The 23459-nt window shown below is 44.4% G+C and overlaps 1 protein-coding gene and 1 pseudogene across 1 annotated transcript in view; both read right to left on the minus strand.

Moving 5' to 3' along the window:
- The window catches only part of RHBDL1 (rhomboid like 1), a 77199-nt gene that overhangs the window by 25871 nt on the left and 27869 nt on the right, over window positions 1-23459 (minus strand). The window contains exons 2-4 of the mRNA XM_089664317.1: window positions 18807-18965; window positions 13444-13668; window positions 12949-13097 (exon numbers count right to left, since the gene is read on the minus strand). Of these exons, the coding sequence (XP_089520443.1) occupies window positions 12949-13097; window positions 13444-13668; window positions 18807-18965 (533 nt within the window). The remainder of the gene's footprint in view (window positions 1-12948; window positions 13098-13443; window positions 13669-18806; window positions 18966-23459) is intronic.
- Window positions 11886-12006, minus strand: LOC149433891 (U2 spliceosomal RNA; annotated as a pseudogene).

The raw sequence follows: 23459 nt of genomic DNA on the forward strand, positions 1-23459 counted from the left end.
TATTACTAGAAACATACTTGATGATAAGACCTATATATAAACTGTTATGGTGTTATAATACTGTATAGCCAGTCATGTGATTCAGATATCCCTGCCAGACAGCACACCCAGGTCCTCGACCTTCACTGCAAGACACGATCCCAGCTTGCTGATTGGACAATGAAGGAGCAGCAGGGCACTGATGAGCCACCACTCTGTTTTTTCTGCTTTCTCCTCTTGTTCGCTGTCAGCACATGACTCGCTCCATGTGTTCTCCTTCTTACCCCAGTCTGGAGGGGATTAGAGGAGACCAATGGAGAGACAACACAAGTATTTACTACTATACTACACCACATCTAATAATACATTTAATCTCGTTTCTGAATTACAGAATAATTGCATTAATTGTTGGCTTTCTACGCAACCCTGCCCTGAATCCAGCCCCGCTACTCCACCTTCAAGTATGGTGTTCCTGTGATTTCAGTTCCTCCAAATCTTTTCATTTTTTTTTTTTTATTTTATTATGTCATTTTGTATGTTTTTATGACTTTTTGCAGCTCTTCATTTTGGTAAAGGGGTCCCTCAAGTCCCTGAAGTGACTGTAAAGAGGACTATGCAACAGCAAAAGATAACTAGTATCCAGAGTGCTGGCATGTATGTATTGGTAAAGCACAGGTTCCCTTTAAAGCCAGCCGCACATGGAACGAAGGTTAGCTGGTTCAGCAGGGACTGACCGAAATTCAATCCATGTATGCCATGTATGGGCACATTGACTTTCCGCTCCTCGCATGACCTTCAATTCTCTAGCCCCCTTGTCTCCTCCTCCCATGCTCGTCTTCAGGACTTCTCCAGAGCTTCCCCCATCCTCTGGAACTCTCTACCCCAATTTATTGCCTACTCTGCTCACTTTTAGGCAATCTCTGAAAACCTATCTCTTCAGGGAAGCCTATCCTGCCCTCAGCTAACAATGGAATCTTCTATTCCTCCTACCAGTCCATCCCCCACAGTTATTACCTTATTTACCACTAGCCCCTCCCTCCTAGATTGTAAGCTCCCAGGATCAGGCCCTCCTATCCCTCTTGTATTGAACTGTATTGTTGCTGTATTGTCTCCCATTATATTGTAAAGCGGTATCAGTGGGAGGAATAGTGCCCCATCATTGGTATCAGTGGGAGGAATAATGCCCCATCATTGGTATCAGTGGGAGGAATAATGCCACATCATTGGTGTCAGTGGGAGGAATAGTGCCCCATCATTGGTGTCAGTGGGAGGAATAGTGCCACATCATTGGTGTCAGTGGGAGGAATAGTGCCCTATCATTGGTATCAGTGGGAGGAATAGTGCCCCATCATTGGTGTCAGTGGGAGGAATAGTGCCCATCATTGGTATCAGTGGGAGGAATAGTGCCTCATCATTGGTGTCAGTGGGAGGAATAGTGCCCCATCATTGGTGTCAGTGGGAGGAATAGTGCCCCATCATTGGTATCAGTGGGAGGAATAGTGCCCCATCATTGGTGTCAGTGGGAGGAATAGTGCCCATCATTGGTATCAGTGGGAGGAATAGTGCCTCATCATTGGTGTCAGTGGGAGGAATAGTGCCCCATCATTGGTCTTAGTGGGAGGAATAGTGTCCCATCATTGGTGTCAGTGGGAGGTATAAAGCCCCATCATTGGTGTCAGTGGGAGGAATAGTGCCCCATCATTGGTCTTAGTGGGAGGAATAGTGCCCCATCATTGGTATCAGTGGGAGGAATAGTGCCCCATGATTGGTATCAGTGGGAGGAATAGTGCCCCATGATTGGTATCAGTGGCAGGAATAGCACCCCATCATTGGTATTAGCGGGAGGAATAGTGCCCCATCATTGGTATCAGTGGGAGGAATAGTGCCCCATCATTGGTGTCAGTGGGAGTTATAATGCCCCATCATTGTTATTAGTGGGAGGAAAAGTGTCCCATCATTGGTGTCAGTGGGAGGAATAGTGCCCCATCATTGGTGTCAGTGGGAGGAATAGTGCCCCATCATTGGTGTCAGTGGGAGTTATAATGCCCCATCATTATTAGTGGGAGGAAAAGTGTCCCATCTTTGGTGTCAGTCAGAGAAATAGTTCCCCATTATTGGTATCAGTGGGAGGAATAGTGCCCCATCATTGGTATCAGTGGGAGGAATAGTGTCCCATCATTGGTATCAGTGGGAGGAATAGTGCCCCATCATTGGTATTAGTGGTAGGAATGGTGTCCCATCATTGGTGTCAGTGGGAGGAATAGTGCCCCATCACTGGTGTCAGTGGGAGGGATAAAGCCCCACCATTGGTGTCAGTGGGAGGATTGGCTCTCCAAGGGCCGGATAGAGGCAAGCAAAGGGCTGCAGTTTTGGAGACCACTAGTCCAGTTCAATAAACTGAGAACTTTCAGCAAAGTTTTGGCAAAATCAAACTCCAAAATTTTGCGAATTAAGTAATTTTGCCAAAATCATTCTGCTCGTCTCAAATCTGCAGAACATTTCAAAAGGAGATGATGGGCAACTTTCTTTGAGTTTATTTCTCAATCTTTCTTAGCAAAGGAATATAATGGTTTGCAAAATGTTGACCATACATTAGAATTCTGTTTAAAATTTTTAAGAATGTTGGCTCAATTTTATATCGTTGGGGGGGTCAATGTGACGTTCATTTTCAACCACAGTGATGAGAAAGCTCCAAGGAGCGGGATGACAAATTTTTAACAGCGAATGCGGCTTTTGTTTGGGAAGTTCCAAAATCAAATAGTAAAAGCAAGCAAAACTTTCAAGTACATTGGAATTAAATTCGTCAAGTCATCGAATGTTCTGAGAATTTTCATATGAACCTAGTGTATGGTCAGCCTAAGATTAGGGTTTTTATCGATTTTACTAGAAAGACGGAACTCGTCAAATGCGGGTCGTTCTTCAGAGAACGTGAAGTGCTCCAATATAACACGATTATGGGACATAATTCTGATTCCTTCACCTTAAATTGAAATATAATACATTAAAGTGGTTGTAAACCTCAGACATGAAATATATGAACAAAGCATGGCACTGTACTGCACTGGTGACAGTATGTAAAAAAAAACAAAATTGTGAAAATTTGTTTCTGTAACAGCTTCCCTGCTGCCATATAGCACAAATACTGCTACAGGGAGGCAGGGCTGCGCAAACTCACATATATATATATATATATATATATATATATATATATATACACACACACAGGATTTTTCCTTTCCGGGTAGGGGGTGCATGCATGCACTGCCCTACCTGCGCCGCCATTGGTGGCTACGGCTGACAATCACCGAGATTCCCCGCCGGCACCCAGCGATCGCCAAAGAACACTGACAGGGGAGAGGTCTGTATGTAAATAATACAGATCTCACCCTTGTCAGATCCAGCATTCTGCTTGTTTTGCTCTGCATAGCACAGCCATACAAAGCAGCATGCTTACACAGTACAACACACACAGCACATAGTTAACCCTTTGATCACCCTTCATGTTAACCCCTTCCTGCCCAGTGCCATTAGTACAGTGTGAGTTCTTTTAGTTAGTGTCACTGGGGATGTCAGTGGCAGTTAGTCAGTTCTCCCCCAGTGTCAGAATGCCCGCCACAGTCCCGCTATAAGTCGCTGATCGCCGCCATTACTAGTATCAAAAAATTTAATAAAATTCTAGAATATATACCGCCATTTGTAAATGCTATAACTTTCACGTAAACCAATTCATTTACACGAATTGGGATTTTCTTTTTAGCAAAAACATGGAGCAGAATACATTTTGGCCTAAATTTATGACAAAATTTGATTTTTTAATTTTTTCCCATAGCATGCGGACTCTATAACTTTCCTACAGACTACATAATAAACACTGATTTGGGTTATTTTCACCAAAGAATTGGAGCAGAATACATCTTGGCCTAAATTTATGACAAACAATTATTTATTTGCAAAATTGTAATTTTTTATTTTAATTTTCTGTCTTTTTTCATTTAGCAAAATATAAAACAGCCAGTGGTGATTCAATACCACCAAAAGAAAACTCTATTTTTGTGAGAAAAATTATAAACATTTATCATGACCGCGCAATTGTCATTTGAAGTGTGATGGCGCCGCTGAAAGATGAAAATTGGCCTGCGCAGGAAGGGGGTGAAGGGTACTGAAACGGTTAATACAGCTTTAAATCTTTAAATGTAATGCAAAAATCAATATACATATATATATATATTTTTTTTATACGGTTAATACCGCTTTAAATTTAATGCAAAATCTCTCTCTCTCTCTCTCTCTCTCTCTCTCTCTCTCTCTCTCTCTCTCTCTCTCTCTCTCTCTCTCTCTCTCTCTCTCTCTCTCTCTCTCTCTCTCTCTCTCTCTCTCTCTCTCTCTCTCTCTCTCTCTCTCTCTCTCTCTCTCTCTCTCTCTCTCTCTCTCTCTCTCGTTAATCCCACCTTAAATTTAATACAAATATATATATATATATAAATTATACATTTTTTATTTATTTATGGTTAATACCACCTTAAATTTATATATATATATATATATATATTAAAAAAATTTTGTTACTGTGGGCAGTTGTAGGATTTCTAAGCAAAATTGCTTGTTAGGTGACCTATTCCAACCCCCCCATGACACCTTTATCCATCTCCTGGATTAAATACCTGGCTTGTTTCCCAACAGCCGGGACAAATGGTTTGAAAAGCGAAGACATGAGTCAGGGATTTAATTCCTCCACTCAGGAACACCTATTAACAAGCTCCGTGCTCAGGGCTGATCCTCCCATCACAATGAGGCCCCCGCTCAGTAAAACCATTTCAGGTTCAGGAGTTTATTAGTGCGCACCATTAAAATTGCTCTTGGCACTGCCTCCGAGCGGGAGAGCGAGCTTCTCTTCTGGCAGGAGGCCCAGAACCGCCAACGTCCTTCCCTGGGAGCTCTACGCTCCCCTTGGCATGTTGTCGTACTTCTAAAATAAGCCAGCTTTATTTGCATTAAATAGAAGACGTTGCACGCAGCTTTCTGGTGTCAACAGCAGCCTTCGGTGAATTTGTGAAAGTGCCAGAGGAGTCCCAGGGAAATTGCAAGGAAAATGAGACCGCAGAAGAGAAATCGCACCGCATTGGAACCCTAGGTTTTTCTACCTTTTTTTTTTCTTCTTCTTTTAGAGCTGAGTTAGAACCGGCTATATTTTTTATGTTAAAGTGGGTGTAACCCTCTGACATGAAATATGAACAACGCATAGCCCTCTATAATGTGGACTTGTCTCAATCCAGAGTACTAAGTGTTATTTCTGTCTGCTGCCTCATTCCTCTGCACTCTGCATGAATCACTTCTGACAAAATTTCCTGACACCAAGAGAAAAATGGTGACAGGGGAGGGAGCTCCAGCACACAGCCTGTGATTGACACCCTCAGCTCTGATCCTGTGAGCTGTGTTAGGGGAGTGTGCCTCTTTTCTCCAATCAGCTTTCAGAGTTCTCCACTCTGCACAGTGTAACTTGAGCTCTGAGCCTCCTGTTTTCTAATTTTGCAGACAAGCTTTATAAATTCAGCACTTTATTTATTTCAGGTACTTATATAGCGCCATCAATTTACGCAGCACTTTACATATATATTGTACATTCACATCAGTCCCTAACCCTCAAGGGGCGTTACAATCTAAGGTCCCTAACTTACATTCATACATACACATACTAGGGAAAATTTAGACAGGATCCAATTAACCTACCAGCATGTCTTTGGAGTGTGGGAGGAAACCGGAGTACCCGGAGGAAACCCACGCAGGCACAGGGAGAACATGCAAACTCCAGGCAGGTGGTGCTGTGGTTGGGATTTGAACCACCGACCCGAGTACTACCAGGCGGAAGTGCTAACCATTTAGCCACTGTGCAGCACTTTGAACAGAGGTACAGAAGTGAAGACTGCAGATAAACCGGTACAACTTACAATATATAGGAGGATTTGTGTCAACCCTGTGTATCAGCTGAGGCCAGTCACTTCACTGGAAGGGTTTACAACCATTTTAAGTGCATGGTGCCAAGTAATCTATAAGCATTGCCTCTCACAGAGATCACAGGACTCCCCCTGACAATGCCTTCATCTGCCTCTCTCTCCAGAAAGACAGCACCAACTTTGTTCAGGCATTACTCTGGGTCCCCATGTACTTCCTGGGCTGAGAGGTCAGCGCGGAGATGATGCATGTCTTACAGTGCAGTGGTGCGGCATTTACAGGGTTAAATCAGGCACCTCCTCACAGCTTGTCAAATGCCCTCTGAAAAGCGATCCACTGAAAATATTTTTTTTTTTCAGGGGAAGCAAGGGCTGTGGCACATAGGAACGAGCCCTTAGGCTGGGTTCACATTTCTGCAATGCGCCAGCACATGTGCACTGCCGTGCGTTTTTACATGTGTTACCGTGCGTTGCTGCAGGGCTGCCTACTGCATTGAAAGTGCACCAAAGAAGTGCATGACCCTTTTTTTTAAAAAGCGGTTCTAAAGGCTGAAGGTTTTTTATCGTCATGCATTCTATTCTAATCTACCTTCATGCTCCCCCCTCAGCCGCCCCCCCCCCAATACTTACCTGAGCCCCATTGCATCCAGCGATGTGGATTAAGGCCCCCTCCTCATTGGCTCCCACTGCTGTCAATCACAGCCAGTGAGCCAATGAAGAGCAGGATGTCCAACCAGCGGCTCTGTGTGTGAATGAGCATGAGCAGCGGCTCTGGAGTGAGCCTGCTTGGGTGCCCCCACAGCAAGCTGCTTACTATGGGGTCACTTGGCAGGAGAGAGTTGCTATCAACCAGCATGATGAAGATGAAACGAGGGTGGACATTTCAGCAAGACAATGATCCCAAACACAAAGCCAAGGAAACTCAGTTGGTTTCAAAGAAAGAAAATAAAGCTGCAGAATGACCCAGCCAATCACATGACTTGAATCCAATAGAAAATCTCTGGAAAGATCAGAGTTCACAGAAGAGGCCCACGGAACCTTCAAGATTTGAAGCCTGTGTGGAAGAATGGGCCAAAATCCCACCTGAGCCATGCATGCCACTAGTTTCTCCATACAGGAGGCGTCTTGACGCTGTCATTACCAACAAAGGATTTTGTACCAACTATTAAATACATTTCAGTTAGTGTGTTCAATACTTTTTCCCCACGTCATTCCATTTTATTACATATAACTTAATTTCTGAACGGATTTGTTGTGGTTTCTTTGTGTGTATGGATTGCATGGGATGTGTGTAGCACCTTTAGAAATATATTTACCGAGATAAATGGAGATGCTTTTTATACCCGCTGTATATATACACAGGAAAAAAAAATTGTAACTAGGCTAAAGGTCTCCATTAAAGGCCCCGTGGAACGCAGCGATGGATGGATGTCAGGGGAGCATGCCTGCCGTATTTCAGGTCTCCCTGGGTAACTACAGCATTACAAACAACTCTCGGGAACAAAAGGCCGGCCATCAGGCAGAGCTGTCCGTGGCCCTGCGATAGAGATGTTACTCTACTGAGAAGCACTACAATGCCGAGCAAAATGAGGACGTCACCGCTTTGTGCTCCGGTTACCATAACAACAGCCGCCAAGGCCTCGGGATCAATGCAAAAAATAGGCCCTAGAAGCTACAATAGAGCCCCAGAGGATGATGGGTAAGCAGCGTGATATGGAGGGACAATACGAGGAAGAAGGGACAGGAAGAGGGATGAATGGGAACTTCGGTGAGATGGAAAAAACAAGGGGAGCACCAGTCGATTTTCTTATGCAGGCCATAGACGGTTCGTTTATCGGACGATTTTTCATCTGAAAGAATAATCGGCTGATTTTCGCACTGTTAGTGGGGCAATGGCATCGGCCGAATTTTGCGCTGTTAGTGGGGCAATGGCATCGGCCGATTTTCGCACTGTTAGTGGGGCAATGCCATCGGCCGATTTTCGCACTGTTAGTGGGGCAATGGCATCGGCCGATTTTCGCACTGTTAGTGGGGCAATGGCATCGGCCGATTTTCGCACTGTTAGTGGGGCAATGGCATCGGCCGATTTTCGCACTGTTAGTGGGGCAATGGCATCGGCTGATTTTCGCACTGTTAGTGGGGCAATGGCATAGGCTGATTTTCACACTGTTAGTGGGGCAATGGCATCGGCCGATTTTCGCACTGTTAGTGGGGCAATGGCATCGGCTGATTTTTGCACTGTTAGTGGGGCAATGGCATCGGCCGATTTTCGCACTGTTAGTGGGGCAATGGCATCGGCCGATTTTCGCACTGTTAGTGGGGCAATGGCATCGGCCGATTTTCGCACTGTTAGTGGGGCAATGGCATCGGCCGATTTTCGCACTGTTAGTGGGGCAATGGCATCGGCCGATTTTCGCACTGTTAGTGGGGCAATGGCATCGGCCGATTTTTGCACTGTTAGCGGGGCAATGGCATCGGCCGATTTTCGCACTGTTAGTGGGGCAATGGCATCGGTCGATTTTCGCACTGTTAGTGGGGCAATGGCATCGGCCGATTTTTGCACTGTTAGTGGGGCAATGGCATCGGCTGATTTTCACACTGTTAGTAGGGCAATGGCATCGGCCAATTTTCGCACTGTTAGATTTTTGCAATCATTGGTGGCAAATCAGTTTACAGAACGAATGATGTTTTGTTTTTCGGATGAACAATCGGCCGATAAACGAACCGACTATAGTCTGCATTACTCTGGGCAGATTAAAATAATATGCATTTATGGATTCAGTAAAAATTAGTACACTGTATTTTTTTTTTTTTAATACTACTACTGTGAGTACCTAAACCTGACACTTCAGCCTTGTATCCCTACACAGCAGAACGTAGAATCAGAAAAACAGAGCAGAGCTAGATCTAATCAGTGTGCCGACAAGGAACACGCTGACAGGAGGAGAGGACAGAGAGAGGAGCTCATCAGTGTGCCGCTTCTCCTTCCCTGTCTAGTTGCAGGTCCGGGAGACAGGTGATCTAGCTATGTTGCAGCTTGGACCAGTGTAACTATGTATATCCTATTTGCCTTCCTCTGGGTCAACTGTGGGTTTAGGATTGGGTATATGGGATTGTATATCATCATTATTCCCTTCTATTGGCTGAACTGGATGGACTTGTTTCTTTTTTCTTTTTCTTCTCCACTCCTCCTACCACTCCATCCCCCACAGCCACTTCCTCCTGTACCACTTTCCCCTCCCTCCTAGATTGTAAGCTCCAAGGAGCAGGGCCCTCGAACCCCTCATGTATTATATTGTTACTGTATTGTCTCATGTTCTGTCCCCCACTATAATGTACAGCGCTGAGCAAACCTTCTGGCGCTATATAAATACTGTATAATAATAATAATAATAATGCATTTTATTATAGATTGGACAGTATCAGAGAAACAGTCATAGACTGGAGAGTGCGGTATATGTTGGTGTATAGCACATCTCTGGTGGAAGCGCACTTCATTGGAAAAAGGACTTTTATTTTGGCACTTTCTGCTTATTTACAGAATTAATTTGTTTCCTCACAATTTTTCACGTTTTTTGGAGTGGGACTATTTATATTAATAATTTTTTAATAATTTTTATTTTTATGGTTTAAATGTTTTTATGATTTATTTATTTTTATGATTTCATTATTTGCGCTGTTTGTAATGTTTTTCATATAGTTTGGTGTAGATTGCACTTATAAACAGCAGCATTTAATTAATTTTGGTATACAATACAGTTTTTGGCGCTGGGGATTTTTGATTATACATGTCTAAATCTACCATTACTTGTTGGCATGATTCTGTAGAGAAAAAAAACAAATGTCTGTGTTGCTCATCCCCAGTGCCAGAACAAGGTCATCCAGCGCCCAGGGCAAAGATACCAAACTGCGCCCCCCACAGTTCATGATGTGCAAGCATAGGGGATCCTACACCCAGAAGTCACTCGCTTGTCAAAATAACTGCCACTGTCACTGCTTCTTGCAGCCTTCTAACAAAAGGAAGGCGCCCCCATCCACACCATAAATGACTGTGCCCAGGGCAGCCGCCCCCTCCGCCCACCCCTTGTCCCGGCCCTGCTTATCCCTAATGGTGACCTTGGGTGCAGGGGCGGACTGACAACTCATGGGGCCCCCGGGCAATAGGGGATCATGGGGCCCCTGTCTCCTTGCCCAAACTCAAAAAAGCCTATGAAAAAGGTACCAGGGGCATCTCATGGGGCCCCCTACTGACCCCGGGCCCTTGGGCAGTGCCCTAGTTTCCAAATGGTCAGTCCGCCCCTGCTTAGGTGATACCTGAACCAGGAGAGAAAAGCAGATGTCTGTGTTGCCCAGAGCTACCAACTAGACTGAATCCCTATTTTTACTATTTGTGCAGAAAACAGCGCTTTCAGAAGAGGAGAATTTTTGCTCTTCAGTACCGACCAAAAAAAAAAAATAGCTTTCCATTTTTCAAAAGCAACTGATACATTTTTAAAATGCAAGAGAACCCATTAAAAAGCAGCAAAGCAGCCCCACAGCCGAGTCTCAAGTACCTGGTTACCATGGAGACTTATAAAACATGTCGAAAAAATCTTCTTGTTTATCTGCCGCAATAAAATCACAAAGAGAATCTCTTCAGTGGCCGTGCTTTGATTCAGAAAGTCGGGATAATGATCAGCTCCAACCAAACACTGAGGAGGGTTAGAGGAACACAGGGGGTGATGTGAGGACAAACTTTTTTTTAATTGAAGGGGAAGTGTAAAAATTTTTTTTACATATTATCTTTATTTTTCATTGCATTTGGGACTAAAAAAATAAAATGTAACAATATTTTTCAAACGGTAGTCTTAAAATTGAAAGCATTGATGGGAATGTGATTTATCTTTGGCAGCCAGTAGGAGGTGCACTTGAGTCTTTAGAATCCTGCAATTTTACTGCTGTGCTGTGAACAGCTTGGTGTCATTTGATCTCCGGTTCGCGGAAACCACCCACACCCATATCTGTCTGTAATTCATACAGACCTGTATAAATCCTCAAAGAGAGATGGTCAGAAAGTGAGAAAACAGAAAAAAATTGGGCAGAGTCTCAGTTTAGCACAGTAGGTGAACTCCAGCCTTACCTTTTTTTTTCCAATTATTCGAATTTGTGCAGGTGTGAAAAAAAACCCATAGGTGAACAAAAAACCATGCGAGTGCAAAACACAAACACAACAAAGTACACTTAAGGGTGAGCTTATTCCACCCCCCGAAGGGGTAGGATCTCTAACCTGATCCCCTGGGGTGCAAAGCTCCTGACAGCGACAAAGGTTTCCACATGGTCCACCTAGCCAAAAGGTCTGCTTGACCCCTTTCCTTCTGGCTAGCTGAAGCCAACCACCAAGTACTAGGTCAGGGGGCTCTCCCAAAGAGAGACCCCCTTCCCCTCAGGAACAGGGGAGGCAGGAAGGAACCTAATGGCTATACATCTTCCCCCCTAGACTTCAGGGTAGGCCCAAGGACCCACACCCTCCATCTGTGAGAAAAAAAAAACACACACACAAAAGTGAAAGGTGACAAAACGGTGGGAGATAAATAAATAAATAAGTGGCTATGCAATTGTGTACTGGCTGGGCCCTAAGGCCCATAGCAAAAAAATTACCCTGGACTTAGCCATAGGCCTAGCCCTAATAGGCGCAGTGCAGAAAAACTGTTTAGAACAGTGACCATGTGCACTTTTCACACTTGGGATCCCACCCCCATGTGCTACTAAGAGCACCCCTGAGGCGACCACTCAGGGAGCACTGCTCTGCGGACTCTCTGCCTCCTCGGCCCCTGGCCAGACAAGGTAGATCCGCTCAAATCAGAAGTAACTGGACCCCTCCAGTTTTCCCGGGGGAATTACTCCTGGGCCCCAACAGCCTGTGGGCGCCTTGGTTTCTCTTCCAGCCGGTACTAGCCTTGAGAGCCCCAATCATAACAGCAGGGGTACTACACAGCCAGCCATCCTCACCTAAAAGCAAGAATGATGGTGGAGCGCCCCCACTGGACACTCATAAGAACAGATACTACACTTGATCTTAGCCAAAAGGCCGAGAAGCGATTACCTTTTTTTTTGTTGTTGAAAAATATACTTTATTTCTTACATAAGTATACAAAAACAAGATACCTTCGTCGGGGGACATTCCACCTTGTACTGCTACCCAGTGCATATATACACCACATAACAATACAGTTCCAATCATACAATAAATACATTCACTCAGATGCCTAACGTGGTGTGCGGGCCAAAAAAGTTCCCCAAACCATCACATCATGCATGATGCCGCTTACCCCGAGACTGTCCCAGGCCTTAGACAGTTGCCACCAGAGCAAGTGTCCCCTTTGGAAGAGTTCCCTTTTACCTCCTGTTCCAGTGACAACTCAGAATTGTGGATTTCCCAGCACTCACTGCCCTGCCTTGCTGTGGTCACCAGGATAAACAGAGAGGGCAACCCTTCCTAGAGGGCACATAGACAGCAATGGAGAAAAAAAAACTGTAAGGGGTTCTAAACCTTTCCTACTCCATATAAAACTAAGGTTTCTGCTTTTGGATCCACTTTATAATATAACTCGACTTTTACACAGAGGCCTCCAATAGGCTCAAGTGGTCTGTGGCCACCAAGGGCATTGTGGATGTTGAATGTCACTAGAGACTGCAGAGATGCTGTCTGTTAGTTTTGCCACAAAATAAGAGAATCAAAAAAGTCACAACCAGCCTACACATGTAATGAGCCAGTTTGGCTCTCCCCATGTGCATATATAAATGCCAACTACTGGAGGATTTTCATATAACAACACATGTTGACAGGTTTATTGACATTAGGTGTTTTTTATATAACCCTTTAACAAAAAAATAAAAAGATCACAGTTCCCCTTTACCTGTCTGTAACTTCGGGTCCAAAAATGCGGAGAATGGACCGCCCCTTCCTAGGGTGTTGGTTAGTCATAGAGTAATAGTAGATTGTGAAGCATCACGATTATACCATTGAGAAACAAAAACTTACCCAACATGCATGAACATGTAGGTGAGGAAGCGCCAAGCTCTGGCCCGATGCCCCGGGTGGTAGACCAGCGGACTCTTCATGTACTCGGGGTGGTACGTCTGTAAAACCCATTTGTTCAGCTTGACCCCGTAACACAGGAATACTATGATCTAGAAAGGAGAAGACAGCTTTGAGGACCGCAGATGAAGAACAGCAGGCCATCAAACTCTTAGGGTGGACGTCGTTGAAGTACATGTTTTTTATTAAAAATCATATTATTCCAATGGGAAAGTATAACCTGAGAGGTTATGGTGAGGTGGGTCAAAGGGAACCAAAAAGCACTCCACTGTCAGGTTATAGTTTTCCATTTGTATACCATGAAAACAACCAACGTAATTCAAGAGCCCACCTCATAATGGAAAGGGTAGAAAGTAATTACTATGCACCACATTATTCCACTTCCATGCCTTGGAAAGTTGTATTGATGTAAAACAGAGGTTGGATTTGGTGACTTGCCTGGGTCAGGGTTACAGCTGCCATGAAGATGGGCGGTGGGCATGGCCGATGTTGGTAGAAGTACCAGCGTCTCTCCATCTCCCCAGGCAGAATCTCGTAGGCCACGTAGCGGACAAACCTCTTGTAGACACCCAGTCCATCCTGATCAAGCAGGACATCTCGAGGAAGAGCACGCTGACCGCTGCTGATTGCTCTTCGGAAGCTGCTGGACCTCTTGCTGCTTATCTGTGGCAGAATTGGGAATCATTTTATTTATAAAATATTTTACTGAAATTTGCATTATTGTAACAAGCACAAATTCCATGGTCAACTTCCCAACCCCCTTTCTTGCTATGCTATTCTCCTCCTATCAGGGCCGTGGATAAGGTGGTACCACCAGTCCTCCTTTACAGGGCTGGGCAGCTGGTTAGTCGGTTGTAGGCAGGGAGGGTGATTGCCACGGCGGGGGGGGGATGACAATTACTGGAACTGATCCCCTCTATGGCTCTCTCTCTGCAGCAGCTGAAAGCTGGCTTCTTCTCCTCTCTCTCCTGCTTTTAGCTGCTGTAGAGAGAGCCATACAGGGGATTGGCTCCAGTAATTGCCCCCCCAGCACTCATCACCCTCCCTGTGCACCATACGTTTCCCCCTTTTGACTAGGCCCCCTGTGTGCCCCCACCTCTGCTGTACTGCCAGGTTCTATCCTCTCCTTCCCACTGGCAGCTGCAAGTACACAATAGGCTCCTTTAGGATGGAGAGTGGGGAAAGGGTGCAGTAAATATTTCACATTTACCAGCCCCCTCCTTTCCTGAATGCACACAAGGAGCTATCAGTACCAATCACTCACTGTTTTCATTTCTAACTGAAGCATAGTAAACTGTGTTTTTTTTTTTGTGGAGAGGGGCAATGTCAGGTTGGTTGTATGGGGCCCCATGGTTTCCATCAGCAGCCCTGCCTCCAATGTGCAGGCATTAACACTGCTGCAAACCAAAAGGCATGAAAAAAATTATTAGGAATACAACTCCTAGATTGTAAGCTCAAAAGAGCAGGGCCCTCGATCCCCTCATGTTTTGCATTGTATTGGTATTGTTCTGTCACATGTTCTGTCTCCCTTTTGTAATGTACAGCGCTGAGCGAACTATTGGCGCTTTATAAATACTGTATAATAATAATAATAACTCCAGGTGCCACAAAACATAGTAAAAAGTATAAGAACATAAATAATTCCAAGGCACTCAGTCTAGAGTTGGATCATTGTTGCCCAAACATTTCTCCCAGACCAGGGGTCTTCAAAGTCACTAAACAAAGGGCCAGTTTACAGTCTGTTAGGCTTTAGCAGGGTAGACTGTGACCAGTGGGAGTTGATTGACTGCTCTCAAACAGGACCAGCTATAAATGGGCAGTGCAGCGGCTAAATGGTTAGCACTTCCGCCTGGCAGTACTAGGGTCATTGGTTCGAATCCCAGCCACAGCACCTCCTGCCTGGAGTTTGCATGTTCTCCCTGTGCCTGCGGGGGTTTCCTCCAGGTAGTCCGGTTTCCTCCCACACTCCAAAGACATGCTGGTAGGTTAATTGGATCCTGTCTAAAGTTGTCCCTAGTATGTGTATGTATGAATGTGAGTTAGGGACCTTAGATTGTACGCCCCTTGAGGGTTAGGGACTGATGTGAATGCACAATATATATGTAAAGTGCTGCGTAAATTGACGGCGCTATATAAGTACCTGAAATAAATCAATGGATCAAAATGTGGCCGGTCCCTGCTGAACCGGTCAAATTTCAGTCCATCTATGGCGAGCTTTAGTAAGACTGCAATCGTACCTGAGCGCTTACTGAATGTGCACAAAGTGCATATTTTTATGTGCATTCATGAGACGCGTGGGAAATGTGAGTTGCCCTTCATTTTTATGGGCACCCCAAGCGTGGCAAGCAGATGCATACGTCAATATGCGTGGTTAAATAACGCACAAGGCTGAATGCCTGAAAAAGATACATGAGCTACTTTGATGTGCGTGTTGTGCATAGGTTGTGTGTAGGTCAACCTGTTAAAAAATGGGCTGCCCTATGCGTGTAAAGTGAAAATGTGCAAAAAAAAGAAAAAAACACGCAAAAAAACGGCTGCTGACCAAAAGCTAAGTGTGAACCTAGCCTAACAGCCTGGATTCTCACAGACATCTGAATGAATTAAACATAACACCTACAGAAGGCCAATAGTGCTCACCATGTGTTTAACCACTTCAATACCGGGCACTTATACCCCCTTCCTGCCCAGGACAATTTTCAGCTTTCAGTGCTGTTGCACTTTGAATGACAATTGCGCGGTCATGCAACATTGTACCCATATGAAATTTTTACCAATTTTTTCACATGAATAGAGCTTTCTTTTGGTGGTATTTAATCACCACTGGGTGTTTTATTTTTTGCTAAATAAAACACCTGAAACATTTGAAAAAACAAAACACACTTTTCTTTGTTTCTGTTGTAACATTTTGCAAATAAATAAAATTTCTTCATAAATTCAGGTCAAAATGTATTCTGCTACATTTCTTTGGTGAAAATAATAATAATAATTGAATTTGTAATTTTTTTTCAAATGTTTCTATTTTTTTTTTATTTTTTATTACATTTTTTCTTTTTTTTACTATTTTATTTTTCAGCACACTGTGTGACCAAAGCAATACAATGTTACCATAGTAACACTGAACTACTCTGGGCAAATGATCAGGATTTTTTCTTTTAAACACATTATAATTGCTAATACCGATGTATTTCATTGATATCTGCAATCATTGTTACTGAATGAAACTGATTCAGTCTTTTGTTGTGATTAGCTGTGATTGGGCAAAGCTGATCACATGGCAAGCATTCATCAAGCGTTCATGATGCAGTCTATCACCAGCATTAGAACGGCACTTATTGTTTTTCTGAACCCCCCGTATTACATCATTTTATTACCCTTTGACCCTGACTGTAGATCTATTATTTTTCTTTGTTCCTATAACCAAGTTGTCCAGTAAAAGTGACAGTTAGAGATACAAACGCACGGCTTCGAGGAATTGTGTGTTTGTGTAGCAGATTGCTACAAAATGAGCTCAGAAGAACATTTTATTGGAAAATATTCTCCAGCGGGACTGACATCGGGAGTCGTCCCTCTTCTGGGTTTGGAGAGTAGTATCCCCCATTCCATCCAGACTGCTAAACACTGTTGTGTTATTTAATCCAGAGCAAGAGCGACTTGACTGACATGTGACACGCTGTCCTTCCTGAAAAGAGCAAGATATAGGAAAAAGCAATCTGTATTCAGCTCTCCAGAGAAATGCGTTCTATCGTCTGGAATTTCAGCAAGTGATGGGAAATTTAAAAAAAAACTACATTGACTATGTTGAGGAGCGTGGATCTTCACTCTTTCTGTCTACAGTGAATATTTTTAATCTTTATGCTGCTATCATTAGTAAACAGATGGAAAAAATATAAAATTTACTAGTTTTAACTTTTTTTTTTACATTTCTTCAGTTACTTCCTGGTTTCTTGCCTAGGCAAATGATGTCATACATCCCAGGAGTCTTCTGACGGGAGGAGGGGTTTTCTCATCTAAGCACACCCTCCTGCCTGCATGCCTGAGCTAAGGACAGATGGATTCCAGGAAGTAAATGCTACATGTTCTGCCCTAACTCAACATGGCTGCTGCCAGAAATGCTAGGGGGGGGGGGGGTTCAAAGTGATTTCTCAGCAAAATAAATCATGGTGACATGGATGGATGGGGGGAGTTTGCTTTGAATATTAAAAATGAATTAAGTAGTATATTTGGTTTGTGGTGTTCAGACACCGTGTAGTTCCACTTTAAGAATGATGTGCTGCCTGTGCATTGGTTTTCTTTGGTATAGTGTATTCTCAGTGGCATATATTTCTTTTTTTTTTTCTTTTTTTTTTCTTTTTTTTTTCCCATTATTAACCCCACCCACATTTCATCTGCCCATTTTTCAGGTGGGCACACCCACTATGGGTTGGTCCCACCCAGATCCTGACTGTAAATATGCAGGGACCACCCATTATACTCACTTTCCAGGTGGGGTTTGCATAGACCCCACCTCTGAATATGCAAGCACTGCCCACCCAACACCCTGCTCTCTGAAATGAACTCCTTTCTGAGTTCCCGAGCATGTGCAGTAACTCACACAAGGTTGGTGCTGTGATCCCAGGACATGGCCCAGGACATAGCATCACCAGGACAAAGGGCTAAGATGCAGGACTGTCCTAGCCAATCCAAGACAGTTGGCATCCATGTAAAGTGTATACCTGAAAAAGACAAACAATTCCCTAAGTACAATAAAAATACTAATTGAGTCTTCGAGAATTCCAGTAATCTCCTATCTTCCTGTTGTGGCCTGACAATGCTGCCTGTGATTCAAAATATTCCCATATTCTTGACTCACCAGGTACCTTTTCTTTGTCTGCAGAGGTACGAAAAACAAAAACCCATAAGTGAAAAAAAACTGTGTAAGTGCAAAACACAAACACAAAGAAGTGCACTTAGGGGTGAGCTTTAGTCCACCCCCCAAGGGGTCGGAATTCTACCCTGATCCCCATATGGTCCACCTAGCTTAGAAGGCCTGGCGGACCCCTTTCCTTCTGGCTAGCCGAAGCTGACCACCAAGTACTAGGTCAGGGAGCTCTCTCAAAGAGAGACCCCCCCAGGAACAGTGGAGGGTGAAACCCAATGGCCACGCATCCTCCCCCTAGACTTCAGGGCAGGCCCGAGGACCCACACCCTCCATCCTAGTGAGAAACAAAGACACACACAAAAGTGAAAGGTGACAAATGTGGGAGGAAAATAAATAAATAAATAAGTGGCCCTGCAATTGTGCATTGGCTAGGCCCTGAGGCCCATAGCAAAAACACTGCCCTGGACTTAGCCATAGGCCTAGCCCTAAAAGGCGCAGTGCAGAAAAAATGTTTAGAGCAGTGACCGTGTGCACTTTTCACACTTGGGATCTCACCCCCAAGTGCTACTAAGAGCACCCCTGAGGCGATCACTCAGGGGGCACTGCTCTGCGGACTCTCTGCCTCCTCGGCCCCTGGCCAGACAAGGTAAATCCTTTCAAATCAGGAGGAACTGGGCCCCTCCACTTTTCCCGGGGGGAATTACTCCTGGGCCCCAACAGCCTGTAGGTGCCTCAGTTTCTCTTCCAGCCGGTACTAGCCTTCGGAGCCCCCACCATACCAGCAGAGGTACTACACAGCCAGCCATCCTCACCTAAAAGCAAGAAAGATGGCGGACCGCCCCCACTGGACACTGTTGAGAACAGATACTACACTTGATCTTAGCCAAAATTCTTTTTTTTTTCTTTTTCAGTGATTTAAAATGTTTCCATATTCTTGACTCACCAGGTCCACCAGCTGTGAGTAGCAGATCTGCCCCTCCTCATTACCCTGGGAGAGGGCGAATAACATCTCCAGTTTGGCAGGGTCCAGGGGCAGCTCATGGTTGTTCACCAGGGTGGTGAAGGTCTCCGCACATACAAATCCGGTGTTGTCTGGGTCGAGCTGTAGACAGAAAGGGTTGATATTGTTATACAGTGTGAAGGTGTTTATTGACTGTAACAAGATTTTCTGGCTTTCCGGGTGAGGTGTAAAGTTTCAAGCAGGCTGTAGGGATTAAGCCTTGTCAGTGTATTGGCATTTATCTCCCAACAGTTCAATGCAAAGTGAATTAAATCTGACCTCCAGCCTTCCCTTCAGTATTGCACGGTTGTACCGGCTCCTCTCCGGGACTGAAATGACTTACTCTGATTTCACTGCACACTGTGAGCTTCTCACAATGTGCATTAGAAGCTACAGCAAGTCAGACAGAGTTCCACCTCATCTCCTGGCTGAAGGATACCCAGCATCATCTAGTCCTGTCCTCCCCAACCTGACTGTCTCTGGCCCTCCCCCTTCCTTCATTAGATTTTGATTCTTTCAGCCCTGATTTACACTGAACATTTTTACAGCGGCTGTTTCTGGCTTTTTTTTTCTACAGACACATAGATTTTAATCAACATTTTTTGGCTGGAAAAAAAAACAGAACTAGTGGGTTTCTAGAGGAGTTTGTTTAGCTGTAAAAACACTGAAAAACACAACAAACCGGCGTTTTTGGACTTTTTTGGGGGTAAAAAACGCTGCAAACACGGCTAAACGCTAATACAAAAGTGCTAAAAAATGCTGAAAAACGTGCATTTTTAATGTGACTTTACACAGCTAATACTACCAGCATTAGTAAAACGTCCCATGAGCACGGAACCTTAACCTCCCTAGCGGTCTGATTATTTCAGATTTTTGGTGCTGAAAGCAGTACATTTTTTTGCATGGAAATATGTAGTTTTTTTTATTGTAGGCTGTAATTTTTAGGAATAACTCACTGAAATCTGTCCGAACAAGAGTCTACTAAACATCCCGGGGATGATAAAATTTGAAACACAAAATCATAAATTATAATTTAATAAATAATCATAAAAAATAATAATAATATAATAATAATACATTTAATTCAATAATATAATCAAACCAAAAACACTGAAATGTGAAATATAGCGCCAAGTTCGCACATCGCTGAGCAAAGTCGCAGAATCGTTTTCAGTGTCTGATGATGAATTTCCCCCACGAATCATTATCACTCAATTCTGCAAGTGGTTCTGATTTACTATCGCTGTTCTCTAGCCGGTCTAAAACCGCTTTTGACCTAAAGGATGCTTTTTGGACGCCATGGACGTTTCTCAGTTTCCAGGCAGAAAGAACAGTAAAAATGTAGGCAGAGCGCCGGACAAAGCACTCAGGACAAAATGTATGTGAAATGGGTTGAAACAGCAATGTTTTACTATGAAAAATGTGTTTTGAAAAAAATGAATTTTTTTAAATTTTCAAATTTCCCGCCGCCGGCGGCGCCCGTACGTCCCGACGTCACAGGGACCGGAACACAGAAGCCGGGGAGATGGCCGGGGACACTGCAGGGGACACATCGTGGGAGCGAAGGACAAGGTAAGTGCTGCAGGGAATCCCAGAGCAACGCCTCATGGTAAGTCCGAGTGTAGCTCGGGGTTACCGCTTTTGGCACTGACATTTTACCCCGAGCTACACTCGGGAATATTGTTAGGGAGGTTAAAGTGTACATAGAGAAATCTTTTCATTTTTAAAATCTGGGATGCCCATCCATTTCTGTCCCAGTAAAAAGGGACAACTATAGAGGTGGAAACTATCCTGTGGGGATACAAGCAGCAATAAAAACTTGACAAAGGGTCGTTTCCTACTTTATACAAAAAAAAGGTTTTAAATATACATCTTAGTCTTTTTTTAATGTAAATCAAAATATATTTAAATCCTATTTATTTATCTTATTTTTTTTTAATTAGAAAAAATTAAGAACAGTGCCGGGTTTTTTTTATTGCTCAATATTATTGTGTTGGTGAGGAGTGCTGATTAATCAATGTGTTCTATATAGTCTTGGTGTTTATATGGGAGTTAGCCGGCAGCACTTCTTTTCTAGGTCTCTTGTAAATGGTCCTTAGAGAAACCTAAAGACGAGGTACAGAACAGAAGCACCATTCGGCATATAAAATCCAGAATAACATTTTATTTGAATTCACCAGGAACATCCAATGCATTTTGGGGGTTTCAAGGTCCTAGGGAAAGGGGGGGCCTTGAAATCCTCAAAATGCATAGGATTTTCCTGGTTCTGCATTCTGTGTCTGGTTGTATGAAGTTAAACTTTGCTTGAGTTCGACAGAATTGTTTGTTGGAGTGCTACCAAACCTGAAGAAGAATAGGCATCACACAGCCTGAATCAGATGCCAATTTGTTCATGGCCCCTGAGGAAGTCCCTGCAACTGCTGAAAAGTGTTGGATTTTCCTGGTGAATGTAAAGTAGAACTTCACTCTCTCATTCAACGTTGACTATTTTTGCTGCTAGCATTAGTATATAAATAGGAAGGTATCAGAGGCGTAACGAGAACCTTCAGAGCCCTGGTGCAAGAAAACATGAAGGGGCCCCCTGACCACTGGGGCCCTTTTCATAGGTCACGGGGTCCTTTCCTCTGGTCCTGGGGCTCTTCCCTTCAAGCTCTGGGCCCTTCCCTAAGGGTATCCTTCCCTCCCCAGTCCCCTCCAGCACAAATACTTTTTCCCCGAAATATCCCCTACAAGCACATGGTCGAACACACAAATCGATCAATGTCCCACGAATCTGGGCTGAGTCCTGGAGCCCAGTGCCAAAACAAGTTCTGGCCAGGGGCGGACTGACCATTTGGAAACTCAGGCACTGCCCGAGGGCCCTGGGATAGTAGGGGGCCCCATGAGATGCCCCTGGTACCTTTTTCATAGGTTTTTTTGAGTTTGGGCAAGGACACAGGGGCCCCATGATCCCCTATTGCCCAGGGGCCCCATGAGTTGTCAGTCCACCCCTGGTTCTGGCACTTGGTTCCAGTAACTTGTTTGACAGGGGAGCACCAGAGTGGGAACCCAGGGCACTTGCCCTAAATCATTTACGGGGTGCAGGACACCACCATTGCCACCTTTGATTTGGGGGGGAGGGGAAATAAGTGGATTTGTGCTGGGGAGGGGCTACTGGGAAGGGAGATGACTTGTGCTAGAAGGTGAGGTGAAGTTCCCTCCCCTCCCAACGTTCTCCCCAGCACATATCCTCTTACCAAACCACTATTACTCCAATCATTCTTATCTCCACCCCCTTCTTGGTTACAGACCTCAGATAATCAGCGTGATGTTCCTTCTCCCCGACTCCTCCTCCTCCTGACTGTGTTCATGAGACGATCAGAGCTGAGGAAAAGGGGGCAGCTTCTGAAAGCTCCTCTGCTATGTGAGCAAGCAGTCGGCGAGGAGGGATGCCAGCTGCCACAGAAGGGGTGATCGCCATGTGTGGGACCCCAGGCACAACGCAAGAGATGCGGAGCAGATGTCCCTGGTTCCCACTGTAGCGCACCCCCGTCACTGGGCTCTGGGACTCCACACAGATGTCTAAGCTAGCTCCGGCTCTGGGCCCCCCCACAGTGGTGGAACTCCAGGGCCCAGACGCAAATGCAACCTTTGTGACCCCAGTAGTTCCGCCATTGGGAAGTATACTATATTTACCTCTTTTAAACTTTTTTTTTTTTACATTTTTTTCAGTTATTTCCTAGTTTCCAACCTATGCAAATGATGTCATACATCCCGGGAGTCTTCAGGAGGGGAGAAGGGGCTTTCTCAGTTAAGCACACCCTCCTGCCTGCATGCCTGTGCTAAGGGCAGATGGATTCCAGGAAGTAAATGCAACATGAATCATCTGCTCTTGCTCAAAATGACCAGAAGTGCTAGGGCAGTGATTTCACAGTGATTCAGGAAATAAAGCATGGATACATGGAAGGATGGGGGGGAAATTTGCTTTAAATATTCAAAATGAATGAAATAACATTTTTGGTTTGTGGTGCTCAGATGCAGTGTAGCTCTGCTTTAAATAAAATCATTTTTTTTTTTTAATGGTTGAACTGGATGGACTTTTGCCTTTTTTTCAGCCTAACTATGTAACTACGATCTACCTTAAAAACCCTTCCTTCCCTCTCCTTCCTATTAGAATTAATGTTTAAAATTTATATCCTTCATTTTGTGCTTAACAAAAATGTATTTTATTTTATTTATTTCAGGTACTTATATGGCGCCATCAATGTACGCAGCGCTTTACATATATATTGTACATTCACATCAGTCCCTAACCCTCAAGGGGCGTACAATCTAAGGTCCCTAACTCACATTCATACATACACATACTAGGGGCAATTTAGACAGGAGCCAATTCACCTACCAGCATGTCTTTGGAGTGTGGGAGGAAACCCACGTAGGCACAGGGAGAACTTGCAAACTCCAGGCAGGTGGTGCCATGGCTGGGATTTCAAACCAATAACCCTAGTACTGCCAGGTGGAAATGTTAACCATTTAGCCACTGTGCTGCCCATGTATATATTGTACATTCACATCAGTCCCTAACCCTCAAGGGGCGTGCAATCTAAGGTCCCTAAC

This window comes from Staurois parvus, unplaced genomic scaffold (genome assembly GCF_062004578.1).
Source record: "Staurois parvus isolate SC_StPar_1 unplaced genomic scaffold, SC_StPar_1.0 ptg001882l, whole genome shotgun sequence".
Classification (NCBI taxonomy): Eukaryota; Metazoa; Chordata; class Amphibia; order Anura; family Ranidae; genus Staurois; species Staurois parvus.